The sequence below is a fragment of the Octopus bimaculoides genome, chromosome 10 (genome assembly GCF_046866305.1).
Source record: "Octopus bimaculoides isolate indiv1 chromosome 10, ASM4686630v1, whole genome shotgun sequence".
NCBI classification, from domain to species: domain Eukaryota; kingdom Metazoa; phylum Mollusca; class Cephalopoda; order Octopoda; family Octopodidae; genus Octopus; species Octopus bimaculoides.
The window spans coordinates 46,145,358-46,168,584 of record NC_142937.1 but is presented as its reverse complement, the minus strand read 5'-3'; the positions used below and the strand labels follow the sequence as shown (position 1 = coordinate 46,168,584).

The window sequence follows — 23,227 nt, the reverse complement described above, 5'->3', positions numbered from 1 at the left end:
GCTGTTATGGTCATGTGATGTGTATGGATGAGGGCAGCTGCATCAGGAAGTGCTGGTCTCTAATTGTGGGGGGAACATATGGAAGGGGTAGACCCAGGAAGACATGGGATGAAGTGGTAAGAAAGGATCTCACAGAGGTAAGAAAGGATCTCACAGAGGTAAGAAAGGATCTCACAGAGGTAAGAAAGGATCTCACAGCGGAGATGACAAGGGACTGAGATTTCTGATGGTTTACTGTGCTTGAGAAGATACGTCAAGCTAAGTAAAACTGTGGCTGTCCATGCATGCAGGCATGTCCTCTACATCCCTCTCTCAGCTGATCCTAATCTTGTGGGCTGATGGGTGCTGGTGCCATGTCAAAGCACTTGTGTCAGTGCCACTTAAAAGCACCCATGTTGGTGCCATGTAAAAGCACCCAGTACACTCTATAAAGTGGCCGGCATGAGGAAGGGCTGTAGAAACCATACTAAAACAGAAAAATGGAGCCCGGGCAGCTCTTCAGCTGACTAGCATGGGAAACAGATGTTAAATGATGATGATGATGATGATTGCAGGAGCACATTTCATATCTGTTGTCTCTTTAAAACCATGCAGGCCTTTAAACTTGGTGCCCATCCACTCACAAAGCATTTTGGACACATCATCAACTATCTCTCTTACCTGAACCAAAGACAAAACATAAATGGCCACAATATTTCCATTTTGAGTGCAAACTCTTTACTGGGTTACCAACCACTCTCAATGAACCCTAAGAATTCCAAATGATCATGTACCAAGTGCATACAACCTGTTTTAAATCAAACAAACTGTATTACAGGATTATCCTATCTCTATTGCACCCCACCTAGACATCAAGTAAATTTTGACTTTTAGTATTTCCTAAATAATTTGTTGAAGCTTGTGCTTACTATTCCTCTAATGCGTTGTTGAATACTCATTCTCACTGTTCACCACTATGTATGTGTATATGCTGGGAAACATTACCTTACTTGGAAATAGGCCAGGGTTGGTTACAGGTATACAATTTATCTCAACAACTTCCATCTCACACATGCAAGCATGAAAAAATGGCTGTTAAACTGATGAGGCTGATATCTGTATATGTCCGTTATTTGCTTGGCAATGTTTGAGCAACTCAATTCAGGACGTGTTAACTCATATTTGGTACTTATGTATAATCTTGGTGACTGTATGTTCTACAGAATCAAATGGTGTTAATAAATACAAATAACTCCGTCCATTTTGATTTGATTTCTCAAGAAAAGTTTTTAAAAAGATGAAAATATAAAGAAAAGAAAAAATTAGCTGTTAAAGTTTTAATAGCTTTAGTAAGTTTTCCAGACCTTTAAACCCAACTAAATAATTTAGGAGCAACCTATACATACTAAGCACCCTGCATATGTTGATATAAGGTGTTTAACATTTTAGTTTAAATTGTCTATCGACATTTCATCCACATACTAACGAAGGTTATCTCATTTTCATCAAGGAGCACAACGTTCTTATTTTTTAAATGGTTTATTGAAGAATATCATCTGTCATATTGAACACGTTGGACAATTACACGAAGAATCTGTTATTAAGAAAGAAATAGGTTGTTAGGAATATCAACAGCTGAATTGAAAGTGTAAAATTTAGAGATGTTAATTTTTATATCACAGACAAATTATTGGCATTCACGTGAACATTAGCACTCGACAAGAAGTCATCTTAAATTCCATTCTCATTGATTTTCACCCCTGTTCTAAGAACATATAATTAACTGACCATATTCTGTCATACTTTTTCTGCCAAGAGTCGGTTCAATTTCACTTAATTGCTTTTATCTTTTGAGAGAAATAAACTCGGTAGGAATTCAACTAAACTGATTTGTATTCTCCATTCAACAGAGAGATTACCTTTGTCTTGGAATGATTAGAACAACCATCTTTAGCCATAGAATATTTGGAGATTATCTGAAGATATTTGCTTGTATTGTCACATTAAGAATTGGTATTGCTTCTTTTTTTTTTTTTTTTTCCTTTACCAAGAATGAAAATTGTGAATGTGTTTGTGCTTTTGGACACACTGAATTCTATCAGACATACTGTAAACTGTTTACTACTACTTTGGATTATTTTGTTCACTCTTATATTATCCGGCTAGGTTTCATTTACAAAAATTTTGTCTTTGAGTCCCTAAATATGAGATGTTATGAAGTCAGATTAGATAAACAAACCGTTTCTTTTCACAGTCATCCATTGGTTTCATTGTACACCGCTTCTTTCTTTGACCTCTTTCTGTTTTCTTATTCTCTTGTTTTTATCCTAATCTTTCTCTTCTTCAGTCTGAATTTATGAAGTAATATGTATTCATTCTGGGAATATTGCTAAGAACATTAATTAACAAATTTTCTTGTAAATCCCAAGTGATTTTTGTTTCTTTTTCATACCAGCTTCCAGTTGTTTTTCTTTTTACATTTCTCTGTTCCTATGACATGTCTTAGGTTTTTCTGTCACTGTCAGATATTTCTCACAGTTGTATCTTCTAAAACTATCTATCCTGTATTGTTGGTTGCATGTCTGCCTTCTTATCTCTGAGATCTTTTCTTGTCTCCTCAACAATTGCCCAACTCTGGTTTCTGGAGGCCTGGCTATTGAATGTTTCCCTAACTTTTGACTTTCAGTCTCTCAATTTTTTTTTTCTTTTCTTTTTTTTTTCACTATTCTATCAACATCAGGTGAAAAAAGAGGTAAGGGAGGTAAGACTGTTTACTTACTGCTGCTGCTGCTGGTTTATAAGTTGATGTTATCCTTGTTTTCTTTCATAATGTTACTATATCCTGGTTAACTGAGTATTAGTTTAAAAAAAAAAAAAAACGAAAGTTTCCTAATTAAATAAATCAATTTCTAAATTCTGTAGATAAACAAAACTTATAATGTCTTAGTTCAGATACTTTTTTATTTTTTACAGCTGGAATGAATTATTAGTATGGTTCAGTCATTTACTTGTGTAATTGCTAGCTGTTATTAACAAGCCTAGTCATTAACAAATACATGAATATGTCATGTCATTAGTTGATAGTGAAAGACATTTTAATGAGAGAATAAGGCTGATAATAATAATAATAACAATAATATTAATAATAATAATAATAATAATTTCAAGTTTTGGCACAGGGCCAGAAGACAAAATGCTTAATAACATTTCTTCTGACTCTTCACATTCTGAGTTCAGATGTCACTGAGGTCGACTTTGCCTTTCATTCTTTCAGGGTTGATAAATTAAGTACCAGTGAAACACTGGGATCAATGTAATCAACTAGTCCCATCCCCACAAATTTCAAGCCTTGTGCCTATAGTAGAAAGGATTATTATTATCATTATTATTATTACTATAATTATTAAGGCAAGCTGGCGGAATTGTTCACATGTCAGACAAAATACTTAGTGACATCTCTTTATGTTTTGAGTTCAAGTTCTGTCATGGTCGATTTTGCTTTTCATCCTTTTAGAGTCAATAAAATAAGTGCCAGTCAAGTACTGGGGTTGATGTAATCAACTTGTTCCCTACCCTCAGAATTGCTGGCCTTGTGCCAAAATTTGAAATTACTATTATTATTTGGATAGTAGATTGGCAGAATCATTGGAATATTGGATTAAAATGCTTTGCAGTATTTGTTCTAATTCTTAATGTCCCGAGTTCAAATCTCACCAAGGTTAACTTTGTCTTTTCATCCTTCCAGTGTCAAAAAAATCAAGTACCAGTCAAGTACTGGGGTCAGTGGTATGAACTAAACACTCTCTTTTCATGAAAGTTACAGTTGATCTCAGAGCCAGAACAAATATTGCAACACTTTTTTTTGTGTTATACTCTAATAATTCTGCTAAATCATTAAATAATATAAATTACATTTAGGAAAAAAGAAACTAAAAAAAGGTGGTTGATGGTAGAATTTCAAAAGTGACGAGCAAAAATGCAACATCTTGTTTCATACCTCTGCATTCTGTTCAAATTCAACTAGACTTGACTTTCCCTTTCATCCATCCAAAGTTGATATAATAAAGTACCAGTCAGATACAGGGGATCAATTGTAAATTGACTTTATTCTCCTGAAAAATTGATGGCTTTGTTTTTGTGTCAGAAATTATTATTAACTGAATTTTACATTTTGAGTTCAAATCCTGCTGAGGTCAACTTTGAATTTCATTCCTCCATAAAGTACCAGTCAAGTATAGTATCAACTGGTACTCTCTCCCTTTAAGTTGCTGGTCTTATGCTTAAATCAGAAACCATATTATCATTATTATCATTAAGGTGGTGAGCTGGTAGAGTCATTAGCATGTTGGCCAAAATGCGTAGCTGCATTTCATCTGCCACTACATTCTCAGTTCAAATTCTGCCAAGGTCAACTTTGCCTTTCATCCTTTCGGGGTCAGTAAATTAAGTAGCAATCAAGTACTGAGGTTGATGTGGTCGACTATCCCCCTCCCCACAAATTCCAGGCCTTGTGCCTTTAGCAGAAAGGATTATTATTATTATTATTATTATTATTGTTATTATTAAGGTGGTGAGCTGGCAGAATCATTAGCATGCTGGGCAAAATGCTTAGTGGTATTTCATCTATCGTTACATTCTGAGCTCAAATTCCACCAAATTCAACTTTGCCTTTCATCCTTTTGGGGTCAATGAATTAAGTACCAGTCAAGTACTGATGTCGATGTGATTGATTGCCCCCCCCCCCTCCCCACAAAAATCCAGGCCTTGTGCTTTTAGTAGAAAGGATTATTATTATTATTATTATTATTAAGGCTGCAAGCTGGCAGAATCATTGGCATGCTGGGCAAAATGCTTAGTGGCATTTCATCTGTCTTTACGTTCTGAGTTCAAATTCCACTGAGGTCAACTTTGTCTTTCATCCTTTTGGGGTTGATAAATTAAGTACCAGTGAAACACTGAGGTTGATGTAATTGACTAATCCCCTCCCCCAAAATTTCAGGCCTTGTGCCTTTAGTATAGGGGATTATTATTATTATTATTATTATTATTATTATGGCTTAGCAGAATCATTGTAATATTGATCAAAATGCTTTAGGGTATTTGCTCTGGCGCTCTATGTTCCAACTTCAAATCCCCCAGAAATCAATAAGGAACCAGTGAAGTACTGAGATTGATGTAACTGAGTAACCTTCTCCTCTCAAAATTGCTGGCCTTTACCTAAATGAGAAGCAATTATGATTCAAGATCTTTCTATTCTGAGCTCAAATCCCATCAAGGTCAACTTTGCTTTTCACCCTTTTGGGGGTCAATAAAATAAAGTCCCAGTCAAGTACTGGGGTTGATGTAATCTTGCTCCTCCTCTCAAAATTTCTGACCTTGTACTGAAATTAGAAACCTTGAGCTGGTAGAATCGTTAGCATGTTGGGCAAAATACTTAGCATTTTTTCTGGCTCTTTACATTCTGAGTTCAAATTCCACTGAGATTGACTTTACCTTTAATCCTTCTGGAAGTCAATAAATTAAGTACCAGTTGAACACTCAGGTTAATGTATTTGACTAGAACCCCCTCCTACCAGATTTCAGGCCTTGAGCCTCTAGTAGAAAGGACTATTATTAGTATTATTATTAAGGTGGTGAACTGACAAAATGCTTAGTGGTATTTTTTCCAGCTTTATGTTCTGAGTTTAAATCTCACTGAAGACAACTTTCCCTTTCATCTTTTAGGATTCAATAAAATAAGTTCTTGTTGAAACTCTGGGATCAATTTAATTAACTTGCCCATCCCCTCAAAATTACTGATTTTGTAATCCCTAGCCTGACAGTGCTACCAAGGAGCACCGCTGGTTTGAAATAAGCACTGCAGGCTCAGAAGTGCTACCAGGCAAGACTGTCCAAGGTGCTTGCAAAGCACCTTACTGCATGCATTTGTGCAGTGTCCAAGCATTGCTGATTTGTGAAGTTATGTTGAACAGCTGCTATCATGTGTGGGATGGATCTATCAGCTGAACCCATTGTGAGGATTGCCTCGCCACTCACCTCTAACAAGGCAAGGCAGGCATGTTTGTGTAGTCACTATGACAAAAGAGGTTATGTGATAGATGAGACTAAAAGGATTGAGAAAATACCTCTTCCTCTTCAGTCAAGCACAATGAGATTGGAGAGCCAAATGTTCTCTCAGTGAATTTCTGAAAAGATAGGTCACTGTGGCAAAAATGGTTAGGGTAAATGGACCTACTCTAGGCATGCACACGTAAATTGGAGAACAACAGTTGGGCAAAGATTTGTACCTTTGGTGGTCAGGGTAATCTTGGACCTGTGGGCTGCCTTGATTTGCCCAACTTGGAGTTTCTCCTTTATCAAGGACACTGCATCATTCATGTTATCACACAATTGTATACTTTGTGCACTTTTATCTCATTTCACTGTTTTTTTTTCCCATTTCGTTCTCATCTTTTATGTAAAACCTCACAAATTGCCGACCGTCCTTGTAAGGTACTCCTTCTCTATACTCTTAAGGCTAATAAAGAAAATCATTATTATTAACCTCAACGATGAGGAGAGCAATTTGAAGCACATGACTGACACTGTAAAACGTAATTTTTCATACTGTATACTATTACACACTTAACCAGGATATAATGATAACAAATTGATGGTGGTGGTGGTGGTTGATGCATGTTGTAACTTCTTACTATATCAACTGGTTATTGTCTGTACTACTGGTCAATGGTGCATGGTTCTATTCTACTCGGTGGCAAGGGCTTTTCTATTTCTTTCTTTCTTTTTTTTTATATTTTTTTAAAATTTTGTACTCTGCGAAACTGGGAACCCCTATTGAATCAGCTCAGATTTATTCTACATATCATCCTATCCTATGTTGTAATATTCATTGTTAGTCAGAAGAGTGAAAAATAAGGTTCTGAAAGTTGTTGGTAATGTTTTGAATAACCACATTACAGATTCTAGATTTCTTTAAAAAATTATTATATAATTTATAATAAAAAAAAAAAAAGGCATTTTTTTGAAAAAAATTTTTTTGTTAGAACCACTGCTGAATTTCTATTTATTTATTGTTTTCAACTTCCCTAATATCTTCATTTGCTAATTCAATCCTGTCAATTTAAACTATTTCTTAAAAGGACTTAGTGTATGAAAATATTTTTGTGTTTACAAATATTGTCTATTTTACGAAAAACTATACAATATAAAATAGGGGGTGGGGTTTGTGACACTTAGCAAATGTTGATGTCTTTCTGTAAGCACTCAGTTTTAGTTTTTTTTTTTCATTTTTATTTTCATTATTATTATTATTATTATTATTATTATTATTATTATTATTATTATTATTCAGACATTTCCCTGTTAGAAAAACCTTTTTTGCATGAAACAATGTTTCAACTGTACCTTAAATTGCCCTATTTTTTACTTTTAGTTATTATAATTGTTTTTGTTTTTTCAATTTCATTTTCAATGTCCCAAATGAACTTGTTCTTTTGAATTTTGTTTCCAAGTTGGAGCAATCTTTGTAAAGATTTTAAAATAGTAAATAGTTAAATATCACAAAAATGTTAATAAACTGCACTAAGTTTTATAACTTCAACAATTCCCATCCTTCATGTTACAATTGATTTAAATCTAATTAAATTAGCATAAGGTTGTTGTTTTTTTCTGTTTATTTTTCTGTCAGTCAGAAGAATCAATCCATTTTGTACTATCCTAAAACCTTTTGTTACTATTTTGGTCAGTTCTTTATCTGTATCATCAATCTCTTCTTCAACAACATACTTTACCCGTAACAGTACAAGCTAATCCTTTGATTTTTTTTTTTCTTTCTTTTAACTGATCAGTTTAAGTAAAACTTAAAATCCACTCTTAAGAAATCTTCTTAAAATGTTTACATAATAATTTAGAAGATATTAAACGTTGTTTTGGTCGTCATTGGTTTTATATTAATAATTGTGCTATTCTCTTTTGAGCAGTTTTATTTAATTTCTTTCCTTTTTTTTATGTTGTTGTTGGTGTTTATTTTCATTTTTAAAACTTGTCTCTATCTGAAATAAATTGTTGCTTAGCATTGTTGTAATCATCTATATAAATTGAAATGGTAGAATAGCTGAACACCAGAAACTCTGTGTGCGTGTGTGTATAATGTAGTCAATTATGCGAATAGACAAATTAAATATAACAGCTTGGGTTATATATACAAAATAAATATATACATATGTATAAATGCAAACAGAAAAAAAAAGCAAAGATTCAAGATTTTCGGACAAATATTTAAGTATGAATATATAGATATTTATGTCAATAGATCAAATTACACAGAATACAAATGACAGAGATTTAATGGGGAAGAGGTAAGATGTTATAAGTCCCCTAGAAACAGCTGTTGAACATCTTACCTCTTCCCCTTTAATTCTCTCTGTCATTTATACTCTGTGTCAGTTTGATCTAGTGATATAAATATCTATGTATTTATACTTAAATATTCATCATCTGAAAGTCTTCAGTCTTTGCTTTCTTTCTGTTTACATGTGTGTGTGTATATATATATATATATATATATATATTGTATATCAAACCCAAGCTGTTATATTTAATTTGTTTATCCACATAATTACCTCCATATCTACTCACTTTGAGTCCTCTTATAGCCACTTTTTACTCTGTGGAATTGGTCCTTCATAAAGACATCAGAGCCTAAATTCAAATCATTTGAGCATTACTAAGTGTTTTCTATACCGTGAATCCCTGGATCTCATCTGTTGACTATATATATAATGTAGTTGTTGATTATGACCAATCAGAATGTTAACATTAGTATCACATCTATTTTTGTTCTTAGCAACACAGGTGACTTGTCAGATCTGCTGGCCATATATATATATATATATATATATATATATATATATATATATATATATATATTGTCTTGCTAAGAAGCAATGCAAGATACTTGGACTTTTGACTCCAGCTAAAAGCAACAAGCTGCTCCCATTCCTTATTAAGAGAATCTGTGTAAATGGAGTCAGGACAGGCAGAGTTTCTGCTTGTACCAAGGCACATAATTTGTGACCCCACCACCACCATACACACACAGAACTTTTTCCATCAGTTGGTTCGTATTTTGAAATGTGTTATAGGGACATAAACAAACCACTATTGTTTGCCAAGTGATGATGATACAGATATGTGCATGCATGCACACACACATACACGCACATATGTGTGCATACATATATATATCTATATGCTGATAACCTTGTTCTTATAGTAGAACCTGTGGAAGATTTGGAAAAGAAGATCCAAACGTAAAACCTGGAATTGAAGGGCATTAAAATAAACTTAGCCAGTACTGAAGTGCTAAGCCAGGACTCTGATGCCATCTGGAAAATGATGCTTCATATGCAGAAGAGGTTGAGGAGGGTCTCCATACAGTGTACCCTATGGGGCTATGTACTCAGTGGGTGCTCATAAAACATAGAATGATGGACACGCTGACAGCAAAGATAGTATTCATATGTTATCACACTGTTATATTGTAATTGTTGTTGTTGCTGGAGGTGGTGGAAGCAGTACTCCCTCCTCTTCATCCTATCTAATTTTAACAAGACAAATTGTAGAATTCATGAAGTGGTGGTAATGAGATTGAAGTGTCCCAAAAATGGAAGGAAAAATCAAAATATTAGTTAGGAAATCCTTGTCCTACTTGGTTATTTAATTTATGCTACCAGGGACATCAAATGTAAAGCAGTGGGGATATGATGATGACAGGTGTGGTGGTGATGATGATGACAATCATCATCATCATAGTTGTTTTTGTGTGTTACAAATTCATTCTTCATTATTAAGAACACTTGAAGAATGTCTAATTGAATATCAGTTGGTAAAATGAAATATTAAAGAAGTTTATTATTAAAATGAGTGGAGTCGGAGATTGCCAATGTTGACCTTCATTAGATATAAAGTTCTCACAACTAATTGAATGAAACTTGATCCTTAATGAGCATTCTAAAAAGATACACTCTTTGTTTAATCTATCTTCAATGTGGCTTTGTGGTGACAGAATAGCAAAGTGGTACTATCTTGTGACTGTACACAATCTAGCCAATGAATATTGCTGTCTTATTTAGATATAACTTCATTTACTAATTAACAGTCCCCTTCTTTGATAAGGCTATTTTTTTTCAACATTTTAGTCAAGAGCTGACATTCCTAAGTTTCAGTAATGTTATCAACTCATTCTACCAACTTTCCACCATTATCATGGCTTTTAGTTATAAAACTTTAGAGTCCTTTGATGATGGAGAAGAATTTGATGTAAGTTGGCATCTGCATATGTATTCTTTTATTCATCCTGACCACTGTCAATTTTATATTTTATGGTTCCAGTTACTAGGCTTCAGCCATACTGGCAGTAATGCCATCAAACATGTTTTGTGATTCCACTCTGTTATTTCTGTGTTTACTTTTCTGAAATTGTGTTTTACTAGCGATTATTTTTAATTGTACAAAAGAAAATTAGCAATGGTTTAACATTTCATTTCAGCTGTTTTGTATGTCATTTTCTTCACTTGCTCATCCTCCACATTGTCTACTGTTGTTGTTGTTTAGCCTCTGAGATGTTCCAGCCATGACCATCCCATCTGTTCTTACATCATTTTTTTTTTTTTTTTTGTCTTTAGAGTTATGCATTAGATTCGCTTCCCTGTTTATCTTACCTTTAGTCATTTTCACATTTTGATTATGGCTAGCAAACAATATTATTCATTTTTATTGTATTATGTCCACACCAGCTGTATTTTCATTTTTGTCTTTTGCTTATCTTTCTTTTTTGTTTTAAGTATCTCAGGACTCATCAGAGTTCGTTCAACTGGTCAATAGAATTATCTTGAACATTTACCAAATCCTAATCATTTCACTTTGGTTGTATACTTCTTTAGTTTTCTCATAGTCTAGATGAGAAATCTTTATAATCATTTTCTCCCATTTACAGAAGATAATCTCTTTGGTCTGTTGTTCTATTATTATTTGGTAGAACTTCTCTAATTGCTCAAGTCATCTATTCTTTGTGACCATAGTCACTATAAATAGTTTAGATATATTACTTTCAAAATTAGTGTTCTTACATCAATAGTTATAATAGTTTAGACATAATATACTTTCTAAATTAGAGTTCTTACAAAATGGTTATAATAGTTTAGGTACATTACTTTCAAAATTATTTCTTACCAACTTGGGAATGTTATTTTCTCCTAGGAACACATTTCAGCTTCTAGCTTACAACCACTAGCACACCACATACCAACACAATATTTAGTTTCTCTTCTATTGGTTTCAGCTGTCAGGCACTGCTATTTCTCCATCTCTACCCATTCTTCAAATCTGTCGTATAAATATTTATATTTAAGTACTGATAATGTTTCTTTATATTTAAGTTTGTGTGTGTGTGTGTGTGTGTGTGTGTGTGTGTGTGTGTGTGTGTGTGTGTGTGTGTGTGTGTGTGTACAGTTATTTGTATGAACATTTAATGTTTATTTTTCTGAGATTTTTTACTCTAATAAATAGCTGAACACTAACGTTTATGTTCACTTTTGTATGGTCTGCCAATTTCATATAGCATGTCCTTTTGCAGTACACAAGCCTAGATTATCTCCTTAATTATTCATAATCCCTTACTGTTCCTTATTTTTAATTAAACTTCAATAGATGGGTATCAGAATAATTTATTTCTGCGTTGACTATTGACTATCACAAGTTTAATTGAGGTGAACTTTTCTCACAATTTGATATTTTCTTTTGAAATGAACATATCAAATACTCTCTCTCTTATTTTACAACTTTGTAGTTACAGATTTCAGAGTTCTTCAAACATTCAGTTACCACTTTTGCAATGTAGACATGTAAAACAAAAAAATGGTTATCTTATAATGTTGTCACGCAATATCAAGGGGTTATTCTAATTGGTTTTATGACTGGTTTTACCATTTTTTAAGTGATATTTGTGGTATTACTAGTCCTATAAAAAGTGTGCTAATACTATAAATAACATACTATTATTGTGCCCTTAATACACTGATATTGTATGCTTAAGCAAGACTTTCTTCTACAAATAAGTTTCATACCTATTTATTAATGTTATTGTTATAGCTAGTTGATCAATTAATTTTTATAAATACAACAGACATTAAATGATGGTGATGAATAATTTTCAAAACATCTATATATATATATATATATATATATATATATATATATATATATTTCCCCTTCAAGTCATCAGGTTATTTAACAACTAGTTATGTTATAATTGATTTATTTGGAAAACAACTAGGTTCTGCTGACAATTAACTCTTGTTTTCTGGTTGTTTAAAGCAATTGTACTGTTTCTCTGAATGTTGTTCTATATTTTTCTCGTGCCAGCAGTCCAATCCATGTCAGCATGGAAGATGGGCATTAAATTATGATGATGATTGACTATTATTTTCAGGATATGTTTAGTAAATCTGCTTAATTTTCATTGTTTTTTTGGATTGCTATCCTTTGGTAAAAAGACAAAGAAAAAAAAAAGAAATCTTTTAAAATTGCAATAAAAAAATTTTCATGCAATAGATAATGAAAATGAATGTTTTTTTTCATTATATGCAGCAAGAGTTTTCAAGTCATATAAGAGCTGGTTTTATCTCTTGCCTTCTTAGCACACACACACACACATACACACTATATATATATATATATATATATATATATATATATATATATATATACACACACATAAAGTAATGCTGACATTATATCATATGTTAAGTCCTTTTTGCATGCCTCTTGTATGATGGTATGGTACACAAATCATCTCTTGCCTTGACTATCAGACACTATTATACTACACACAACCAAAGACTGCATAGTAATATATACAGCATACTCCTTTACAAAACTTTGGCATGAAATATCAGGAGTTCTGGACCTCTTTCTCTTGCCATGGATTTATTCAGACAACGCTTCCTACTTCATAATTGAGAGTATACCTTGTATGCTATCATGTATATCAGCTTTCATTATTTTTCTGCTTGCTGATAAACTCATGGTATGTGTTTGTTTACAGTGATACACACAAAAAAATAAATAAATAAAATAAAATTCATGAACTTGAAAATATTTTTAACACTTGACAGTTTTTGGTTAAAACATCACTCAAAGAATAGTTACTTCCTTGTTGTTCACTGACATATAATATTTCATATCTGTGTGTGTGTGTATATATATACACACACATATATATGTACATATAATATACATACATACATACATACATACATACATACATACATACATACATACATACATACATACACAGGATTTAATTGTGAATCTGAATGATTGCCTGATAATATATGACATGCTATTCAAGTTTGTCTGACTGTTGTATTACTTGAGACATGAAACTTATTGTAGCTTGTATCTAAATCCTCTGTGTATTCAATGATATTTATCTTTCACAAGATGGACTGCTTTTTTTGTTGATCCCACTAATAACAGAACAGTACACAATATATGCATACATATTTATGTACATATGTGTTTGTGTGTTATTGTTTTTTATTGAAACTGAATGCTTATCTTTCAACTTGAGTTTCATGCTATTGCGTTCTTAAGGTGTGAGATATGGGTCATAAGTAAGCATTTAGTTTCAATAAACCTTATACTTTACAACAGTGGTTCCCAACCCTTTCACTACCAAGGCCCCCTTTTATTTAAATGAGTTTTCCCATGGACTCCTTTTAATATGCTATCCTTATGTGTGTGTGTGTATGTGTATATATATATATATATATATATATATATATATATATATGAAATTTTGAATTTAGCCTGCAGACCACCAGGGGTCCGCAGGCCATAGGTTGGGAACCACTGCTCTACATGTATTGAGCACTCTTCTCTCATTTGTTTGGCACAATTCAGTGTTTGCATTTATGTGTGTATGTCTTGAAATATATATATATATATATATATATATATACAAATTAAAAGGGTAAAGGATTATCAATTTATTAATTAATAAATCAATTAACAATTAACAATTTTTACCAAGCCCATCGGTGTGAAAGCACCATTATTGGTGGAGAACTTATTTAAAAGCTCATATATATTTATAAATATAATTAAGGGATCAGCAAATATTTGCTTCACCATATACCGAAGTTCAGAAATAGCAGCTAAAAAAGCTGAGAATCCCACAGATAGCATCACTTGATGCTATCTGTGGGATTCTCAGCTTTTTTAGCTGCTATTTCTGAACTTCGGTATATGGTGAAGCAAATATTTGCTGATCCCTTAATTATATTTATATATATATATATATATATATATATATATATATATGACTAGAAATATATATTCTTACCTAAAATTAATGAATTCACATAACTAAATTCATCTACTTTTATGATGCACCATCACACAATTTTCTTTGAACACGAATTGCCAAACATGCATGATCAGATTGCCGAGGTTGACTTTGCCTTTCATCCTTTCAGGGTCGATAAATTAAGTACCAGTTGCGTACTGTGATTGATCTAATCACCCCCCCCCCTCCATAAAAATTTCAGGCCTTCTGCCTAGAGTAGAAAAGGACATTTTCTGGAAAGGTCTTGAGGTTGGTGCCGGCTTCAGGTCAATACATTGAACCTGAACTATAGCCAGCTCTAAAAAAAATTTCATTTCTGTTCAGTGTAATATAAGGATTAGTTTTGTCAGCTTAACTGATCCACTCTACAACCCACCCACCACAAAAATTATTGCACCAGTACTGTCTTTTTGTCACATGACAATTTATTTTCTCTTAAATGAATAACAGAAATTAAAACTAGGGTTTCATTGATTATATAATATTTCCAGGCCTAGATATTGGAAACCTATAAAGTGACATAAAAATAAAAGCCTTTCTTTAAACAAAGATGTATTTGCATAGCAAGTGTTTTGATCTGAGATGGTATGTTGAAACTAAAAAGATTGCAGAGTGGAAAACAACCATTCAGAAACATACAATGACCATTAACTTCACTTAAATATTTATTGTTTGTAATATGGTGTCAAAAGTTTCATCACTCAAAACTGCAACCTAATCACTGACAAAATTTGTGTCTCCCATATTACAGTTATTTTATCTTTATACATTATTTGAAAAACGAACTAGGGTGCTAAAAGTTGAATTCCATCTGATCAAGAGTTGTAATTTCATCCTTGATATTAAAACTTGAACAATAGACGTGATAATTAGTTTCCTCAGAAACTGTACTGTGCAGTCAGTACACAAGACCTCGATGCCTACTCACCAGATTATTATGGTGGTACCATTGACTCTGACTCCTCTATTTTTAATTAGACTAATCACATATTTTGTGAATTGATTGAAAACACACAACATAAATGACAAATGTGAATCATTAAGCTTCTTTTTTAGCACCCGAAAAAGTTGAGGTCTAAAGGCTATAGCTATACCATCTTGGCTTTTTAAAAATATTTATTCATTTATTAAAGAAATTGGAAGCAATTAAGTATTAGATCAGCTTATAATTTTTTTTTCTTTTCAATAAGGTTGTTTTTATCAAAAGTCAATGAAAGGAAAATGGTAAAACACTACAAGAAAATATCAGGAATATCTTTGTTTACAACTTCTAAAGTCTCGTGTAATTAAATTAAAACTAATTGAATTTTAATCACATTAAAACTAAGTCTGAACACCCAAAGCAACTCAACAAATAAACATTTTTAAAGAAATAAACTCAAATACATAACTCCTCCTTTCAGTAATTTACAACAATGAATATAAAATTGAAGTGAATGTAACATGAGAGATGAAATTTAAATTGACATAAAAATTATATTGTAAAAGTTTAAAAAATGTATTCTTGCAAAAAAATATTTGCGAAATGTTTTATCTATGAAATAGGGGTTTAATAAAAAAAAAAATCCAAATATATAACTTAGTCTTGTTCTTAGTAACAGAATTATTTTCAACAGATCCTTCTCCATAGAAGAACTTAAATCTGATTCAATTATTTTCAATGTAGTAAAACAGTAGAATTAGTATCTGCAAATTTAGAAATTTTAATATATTTACAATTTACACTTAGTTGCAGTTGGTAAAAAATTGTACTGACTCTGACAGCCCAATAATTGCTTCTGACTCTACAGTCAGCCCTGCTCAAGGATTTGCTTTGTAAAAATGACTTGATTTTATGTAGCTTAGAAGGAATCTTTTGACAAAAACATAAATTGGTGGTGACAAAATAATTTTCTATTATACAATAATTTTAGACATTTTAGTCATCATTTCAATTTTAATTTTACCAGTCAAAAATTGTATATGTGTATGTATATCTTTACTTCTGTCCATAAATGTACATATCAATTGTATGTATTGTTGATATATATATATATATATATATATATATATATATATATATATATGAAGCTGTTATATTTTATTTGTACTTACATTAACTAACTGTGTGCTAGTGAATGCTTTTTTTCCTTTTTTTTGTCTTTTTTTCTTTATGGTATATTCAGCTACTTAGAAAATGTTCTTTGTTTTCCCCTTTTTCATTTTAGTTACTTGATGATGAAAAACCCGAGAAAAAGAAAACCCGAGGAAGACCATCTTCGATGATTCAGTTAAATGCTGTGAGTATTCTGTTTTTATTTAAGCTAGTATTTGAGTCTAATTTAGCAGATGGTAAGATGGGCATCCAACTGTAGAAGGTATGCCAGAAAATGGGGCATACAAGCAGGACACTGGACTTCACCTGCTGCATTGTAGACTACTTGTGTAGGAAGGTAATAAGCGAATAAGAACTGATACAGAAAAGAAAGGGCTCTTAGCCTTTTTACATAGGACGACCTCTCACTAAAATACGTCCTTTCCACGCAGTAAAACATACATTGACAAAATCCAACATGTTTCATTCTTGCTTTGTGTGCAAAATGGTGCAGATCAAATGAATGACAAGACCTGTCCAGTCCATGCTAGCATAGAAAAAGAGACATAAAGCAATGATGATAATAGGAGACAGTTACAATTTGTTGCATATGTTTCTATCCTAGCATTTCAATGACTGTCCTATCTTACAGTAACAACCCCATGCCTAAACATTTAATCACAGCTATCACAAATTATAATCATCAAGACAGACTTCCAAACTGATCCACAAATGATTCACAGCAAGCCATTGGGATGTCTGCATTCCTTTACTTGTTTTATCTGTTAGTGGTTAAAATGGTCTCCAGCTAGAATATTTACTGGTAAAAACACACACTCACACAAATCTCTCAAACTGCACAAATATCTAACTTATGGTGGATTTGACTGTTGGTTTAAAATTGTTACAATCAGAAGTTGAAACTTTGCTAAAAAAAAAAAAAATATAAATAAATAAAATCATTTCCCCTCTTAAGTCAAAGGAAATGTCTTTTCCACTTCACACCTAACTTACATGCAGCTATAAGAATTACTTGCTTCATCAGTTCATATTCAAATAATCAAATCTGCAGATGTTACATGTCATCTATTCAACTATAGTAAAAACAACAACAAAGAAAATGAAATAGAAAAAAAAATTGTATAGCTTTTTAAAATCAATCTCTTAGGAAATTGAGTTAAGAGTACTTTTTTTTTTCCAGGACATGAGTAAATGTTTTCTTGTTAATGGTATTATTTTAAAAGTCAAAATGAAAGAACTGTGGCTATTGTATAGACAACAGAACCAAACTATATGGTTTTTCAGTGTTTAGTTAGGTGCTCCATATGCTTTTCTTTCCTGAAGCTCTTTAAAATATTCAAAGGTTAGTTTATTTGGCTGTATCAGCTGTTCGTTATATACTTAGCCATAAATCTTTTTGCATACATTAATTTTTATGATGAATGACATAAAGTTGATAGTATTGCACTGTATGCTTAGCTAGTATGCAGTGTAATTAATAGCTTGAAATGCTGGGCTGGGGTACCCACTACATGAGCAAAATATGTGACAAGCTGGCATCCTCTTTCATGCTGATGATGTCTGTCAACTTCTTGATACTTCTGTGTAAAATGAGAAAATTTCCAGCTCACATCTTGTATAGAGCAGTGAAGAGTGGAGTCTCACAGAAAAACAGGTTGAATTAGTTCGAGGTAGCAATATTTAGATAACTGCAAGGTAGCAAGCTGGCAGAATCATTAAGCATGTCAAGCGAAATGCTTAGCAGCATTTTGTCTAGTTTCACATTCTAAGTTCAAATTTTGTCAAGGTTGACTTTACCTTTCATCTTTTCAGGGTTGATAAAATAAGTACCAGTTAAACACTGGGGGGTCAATGTAATCAACTTACCCCATCCCCCCAAACTGCTGACCTTGTAACAAAAATTCGAAACCAATATTTAGATAACTTACAGATCACGTGTACTCATAACGGTAATTTTTATTCCGATATCTAAGAATTATAGTATGTGTGTGAAAAGAACAGATTTGTACCAGCAACTTGCTCATGAGTTCAAATATTATCGTAACTTGGTTTGTGTCTCTGGATAAGGCATATTATTCTGTGTGTTTCAGCTTGCTTAGCTGGAAATCAAGCACTACTCTGACTTTATGATTAAGAGGTTTATAGTAGGTAATTGGATTTGTGAAAATATTTTCTCTATATAAAAATATTTGATTTATATCACTTTTAGATAGCTTTGTTTGCCAATAGATTGATAAAAAAGGTTATTGATAATTGTTACATATATTATCATCATCATCATCATCATCATCATCATCATCATCGTTTAACGTCTGCTTTCCATGCTAGCATGGGTTGGACGATTTGACTGAGGACTGGTGAACCAAATGGCTACACCAGGCTCCAATCTGATTTGGCAGTGTTTCCACAGCTGGATGCCCTTCCTAACACCAACCACTCCGAGAGTGTAGTGGGTGCTTTTACGTGCCACTGGCACGAAGGCCAGTCAGGCGGTACTGGCAACGGCCACACTCAAAATGGTGTATTTTACGTGCCACCTGCACAGGAGCCAGTCCAGCGGCACTGGCAACGATCTCGCTCGAATGTCTTTACATGTGCCACTGGCACAAGTGTCAGTAAGGCGACGCTGGGCACAGGTGCCATCACGATTTCGCTTTCACTTGCCCCAAACAGGTTTTCGCAAGCCGAGTTTAGTGTCCAATGAAGGAGACGACGTTGGCATGGGTGCCAGTCGTCAAATTTAGTTCGATTTCGATTTCACTTATACAAGCATTAAATCTATTAAAAATTCAAGTCCTACTTATGTGTCTCCTTTCAATTCCAGAACAATTAGCCACAGCATCACATGAAAGCAAATGCATTAAAATTTTATTCCTTTACATATTATTTTTCTTGCTCTGTTCGGGTTAATTCATTGGTAATATATCCTTTTCTTGATACATGGATCAGCTTAGCTAATCCTTTTCCTAATCACTAAGATCTATATTACTGGCATTTATCTCCAATTTCAAGAGTAACGAATAAGGCATTTCCTCAGTAAGGTGTTTGCTTTTTTTCCCCTTTTTTCTTTCTTTTTCTTTTCTCAGAAGTCAATGAACCTGCAAACTAAGAAATCATTTGTCAATTCCGCAACACTGCTACTACTTTCAGCTGCAAATTATATTAATACCTACTTAGAATCAAGTGGACTTCACTGTGCAGATTATGAGCTGCTGGCCTATTAGCTGGGAGTCTTGTGTTTAACTGACGCATCTCTCTCTCTCTCTTTCTCTCTTTTTCTTTCTCTCTCTCTCTCTCTCTCATATGTAGTAAATGTTATTTAATGCTACCATCATTTTTAGATCTGACATAAGAGCCGGATTTAGTGATATATATTGGTTTTAACTTTTATCCTTCCTTAAGAACAGACATTTACTCAAGTCAGTCCTGCAGAAAGTTATTTCCCCTCCGTCGATAATTCATTGTTGGGGAAAAGCATTAAACTATTAAATGTCTGCTTTTTAAATTACTTGTTTGAATGGCTGAAAACTTAAAATGACTTTTAAGAATTTATATCTTGGTATGAAAGAAAGACTTATCTTTAACCTTAAATTAATTGGGAAAGAAGAAAGAAAGAAAACTGAACATTATTGAGAAAATGCCAGTTCACTATGTTGAACAAAATTCTTTTTAACATGCATTCACTGACTGTGTAGCTTCAAATAAAATAGACTGAGCATGTCAAGACAGTATACCAAGTTATTGAAGGATTTGAACATGTTGAGATAGGTTATATGTGACAAATATCCCTAACATTTCACCATAACCTTTTACTTGTTTCAGTCATTAGACTGCGGCCATACTGGGGTACTGCCTTGAAGAGTTTTTAATTGAATGAATCAACCCTAGTACTGATTGGTCTCTTTTGCCAAACTGCTAAGTTACAGGGATTTACACACACCAACACCAATTGTCAAGCAGTGGTGGGACACACACACACACACATAATGGGCTTCTTTCAGTTTCCATCTACCATATCCATTCACAAGGCTTTAGTTGGCCTGAGGCTACAGTAGAAGACACTTGATCAAGGTGTCACACTGTGGGACTGAATCCAGAACCATGTGGTTGGGAAGCAAACATTTTACTACACATTCCAGTTACTTGATACTTCCAAGTGTTCACCTCATACAACTGATTCTCTGCTTATCTCTATTGTCTAATTTATCTAATTCAACAAATTCTCTGCTAAACATTTTTCCTCTTAAGACTATCTGCAAGCCTTTTCAGTATTTTCAACACACAGAATAGAACACACAGTAGTTCATGCATAAAAATATTGCTATGGTAGCTGCTGGTAATAAACTGACTGCAATGATACTGAATTGAGAAAACCCTTGAGTAAGCTGATAGTCCACAACTATACACTAGTGCCTTTCAAGCACTTCTTTAGTTTTTCATTTCTTATGCTTACAAAAATTTCAAACTCTGGAGATTTTCAGATATCAGACAAAGGATTATTAAATTATTATACATAAGACCTGTTGAGTCAAGTGAAATCGTAGTCATGGCCAATGCCAGTGCTGTTTGACTGGCCCCTATGCCAGTGGCACATAAAAAGCAATCACTACACTCTCAGAGTGGTTGGTGTTAGGAAGGGCATCCAGCTGTAGGAATCTTGCCAAAGCAGATTGGAGCCTTGTACAGCCTCCTGGTTTGCCAGTCCTCAGTCAGACCAGCATGGAAAGTAGACATTAAACGATGATGATGATGTAGCTTCAATAAAATATTCACATTTTTGTTTACTTCAAATGTTTTATTACATGAGAGTTCTGGTAAGGCATTTCACCTTAAGAAATCCAGATTACATTTATTAGAAGTGATGCATTAAACAAAATAAAAATAAAACCAGCAGCTATTTCTTAGAACTTTGACATTTCACATTTATGTTGTGGAGTGGACAGAACTTAAAAAAATATCTTGGAGTCAACCTCATTGTTTCCTAAATTTGGATGTTTTGTTCATTGATTCAGCACTTTCAAATTGAATATCTTATTATTTATATTTAATTTTTGTATTTTGTAGCCTTCTCAAAAGGTTGAGTCAAAAGAAGTAACAGAAACAACTGCTCAGCCATTAAAGGAGATTGCTAAAGAAACCAAGAAGAGTTCTCATGCTGATGATCTACTCAACTTGAGTATGCCAGTTTTATTATTTGTTTTTATTTTTACATTTAATTGTAATGTTGTGCATGCAGGCATAGCTGTCACTTTGCAGCCATATGGTTTCAGGTTCAATCCTACTTTGTGGTATCTTAAGCAAGCATCTTACAGGTATTCAGACTAAATTTGATGATTTTTTTTGTCTCCATTTATCAGAAACAGCTTGATATATTAGTCAACAGTCAATGGCACTGGACAGCATAAAGATTAAAGTTGTGTTGAGAAAAAAGATTACTGACATGAAGGACTGGAAGCTATCTGAATATTGGAAAAGAGTTTACCTGTATCATGAGGATTCATGCTGAGTATCAAAATGTCTGCTGCTCAATGCTCTGTGAACACTGTAAAGGCTGTAAGATGTGACATGAACAGCTGCAATGGAGTCTATGAATCCATGCCAGCAGGAAGGCACATACCAGGCATTCTCACTGCATCCACATGCCAAAATTTATCCCCTCATTTTTGAGCAGAGCTTTAGGGTTCAATACAGACAACTATGTGAAACTGCTGGAGAGGTTGATGCTGGAAGGCCATGTGTGGCAGCAGGATTTGCCTCCTTGCCATACTTCTGGAAAGAGTCAGAAGTGGTTTTTGGAGAATTTCTGTGATTTTATCATCCCTAATTTCTGGCCTCCTAATTACCCGGACTGTAGTTACTATGTGTGGGGACAGTTGAGAAAGACACCAAAGCCAAGCTGGTGGCCAAAATCAAGGAGGTGTTGGAAAATCTTCCTAGGGCCACAGTGAGGAACACATGAACCTGGTCCCGGAGCTATGTAGAGGCCACAGGGAAAGCTTAGGATGGCTTCTTGGAGTAAATTGTTATCTCCCAACCATAATCTAGATGATATTTTTTGATTTTTTAAAGATACTTTTATTTTTGGATAGGACATTGTGTTTTCTTTTCCTTTTAAGCAAACTGTCAAATTTATCCCAAACACCCTATATATATAGAGAGAGAGAAAAACAACTTGTTTTAAATCTCTAAGTGAGAGATATACAGTAACAGTACTGAATAGTATAGTTTATATGCCAACAGAATGTGGCAGTCCTTTGAGGAAGACTGGCAGTTGCACATACATACAAGTCTTCCTTCTCAATGTCACAGATTTTTATCCAAGTGAAAGGCAGCTTAACACCAGTATCACCGCATATATTACTTTCAGAACACAGAGCCAAAACGGACACTGCAAGGCAACTCACTCAATGCTCTAACAGTTTCACCAATCCATCACCCTGCATTGGGACTTTTTTTTATCAACCCTGAAAGGGTGAAAGTCAAAACTAACCTCAACAGCATGTGTCCTTAAGAGAGCATGAGTCAGACCAAATACTGCAAAGCATTCAACCCAACACTCTTAATATCTTCGCCAATTTGCCGTCTAAATGTGTATATATGTGTAATTCACCAATATATAGTGGTGAGAAAGTCATAAACTGATACTTTCAAACAAATATTTCATGGCATTTGTTCTGCCCTAGCTACAGAAGTTTCCTTGTCACTCTTGTCATCGCAGTATAAACAAAATATATGCTTTTATG

The 23,227-nt window shown here is 33.4% G+C and overlaps 1 protein-coding gene and 1 long non-coding RNA gene across 5 annotated transcripts in view; one reads left to right on the top strand and one right to left on the bottom strand.

Annotated features, from left to right (window-relative positions):
- The window catches only part of LOC106874158 (stromal membrane-associated protein 1), a 127,775-nt gene that overhangs the window by 84,075 nt on the left and 20,473 nt on the right, over positions 1-23,227 (top strand). For 3 of the 4 annotated variants that reach the window (XM_014921812.3, XM_014921785.3, XM_089358595.1), the window contains exons 5-7: positions 2,720-2,740; positions 16,597-16,668; positions 21,549-21,660. In XM_014921812.3, the coding sequence (XP_014777298.1) occupies positions 2,720-2,740; positions 16,597-16,668; positions 21,549-21,660 (205 nt within the window). The remainder of the gene's footprint in view (positions 1-2,719; positions 2,741-16,596; positions 16,669-21,548; positions 21,661-23,227) is intronic. The other variant, XM_014921802.3, reaches the window with a different exon arrangement.
- On the bottom strand, positions 1,500-2,927 carry LOC128248898 (uncharacterized). The gene is made up of 2 exons (XR_008265049.2): positions 2,759-2,927; positions 1,500-1,573 (listed from the first exon to the last, which is right to left on the bottom strand). It is a non-coding gene; the product is annotated as an uncharacterized LOC128248898 (long non-coding RNA).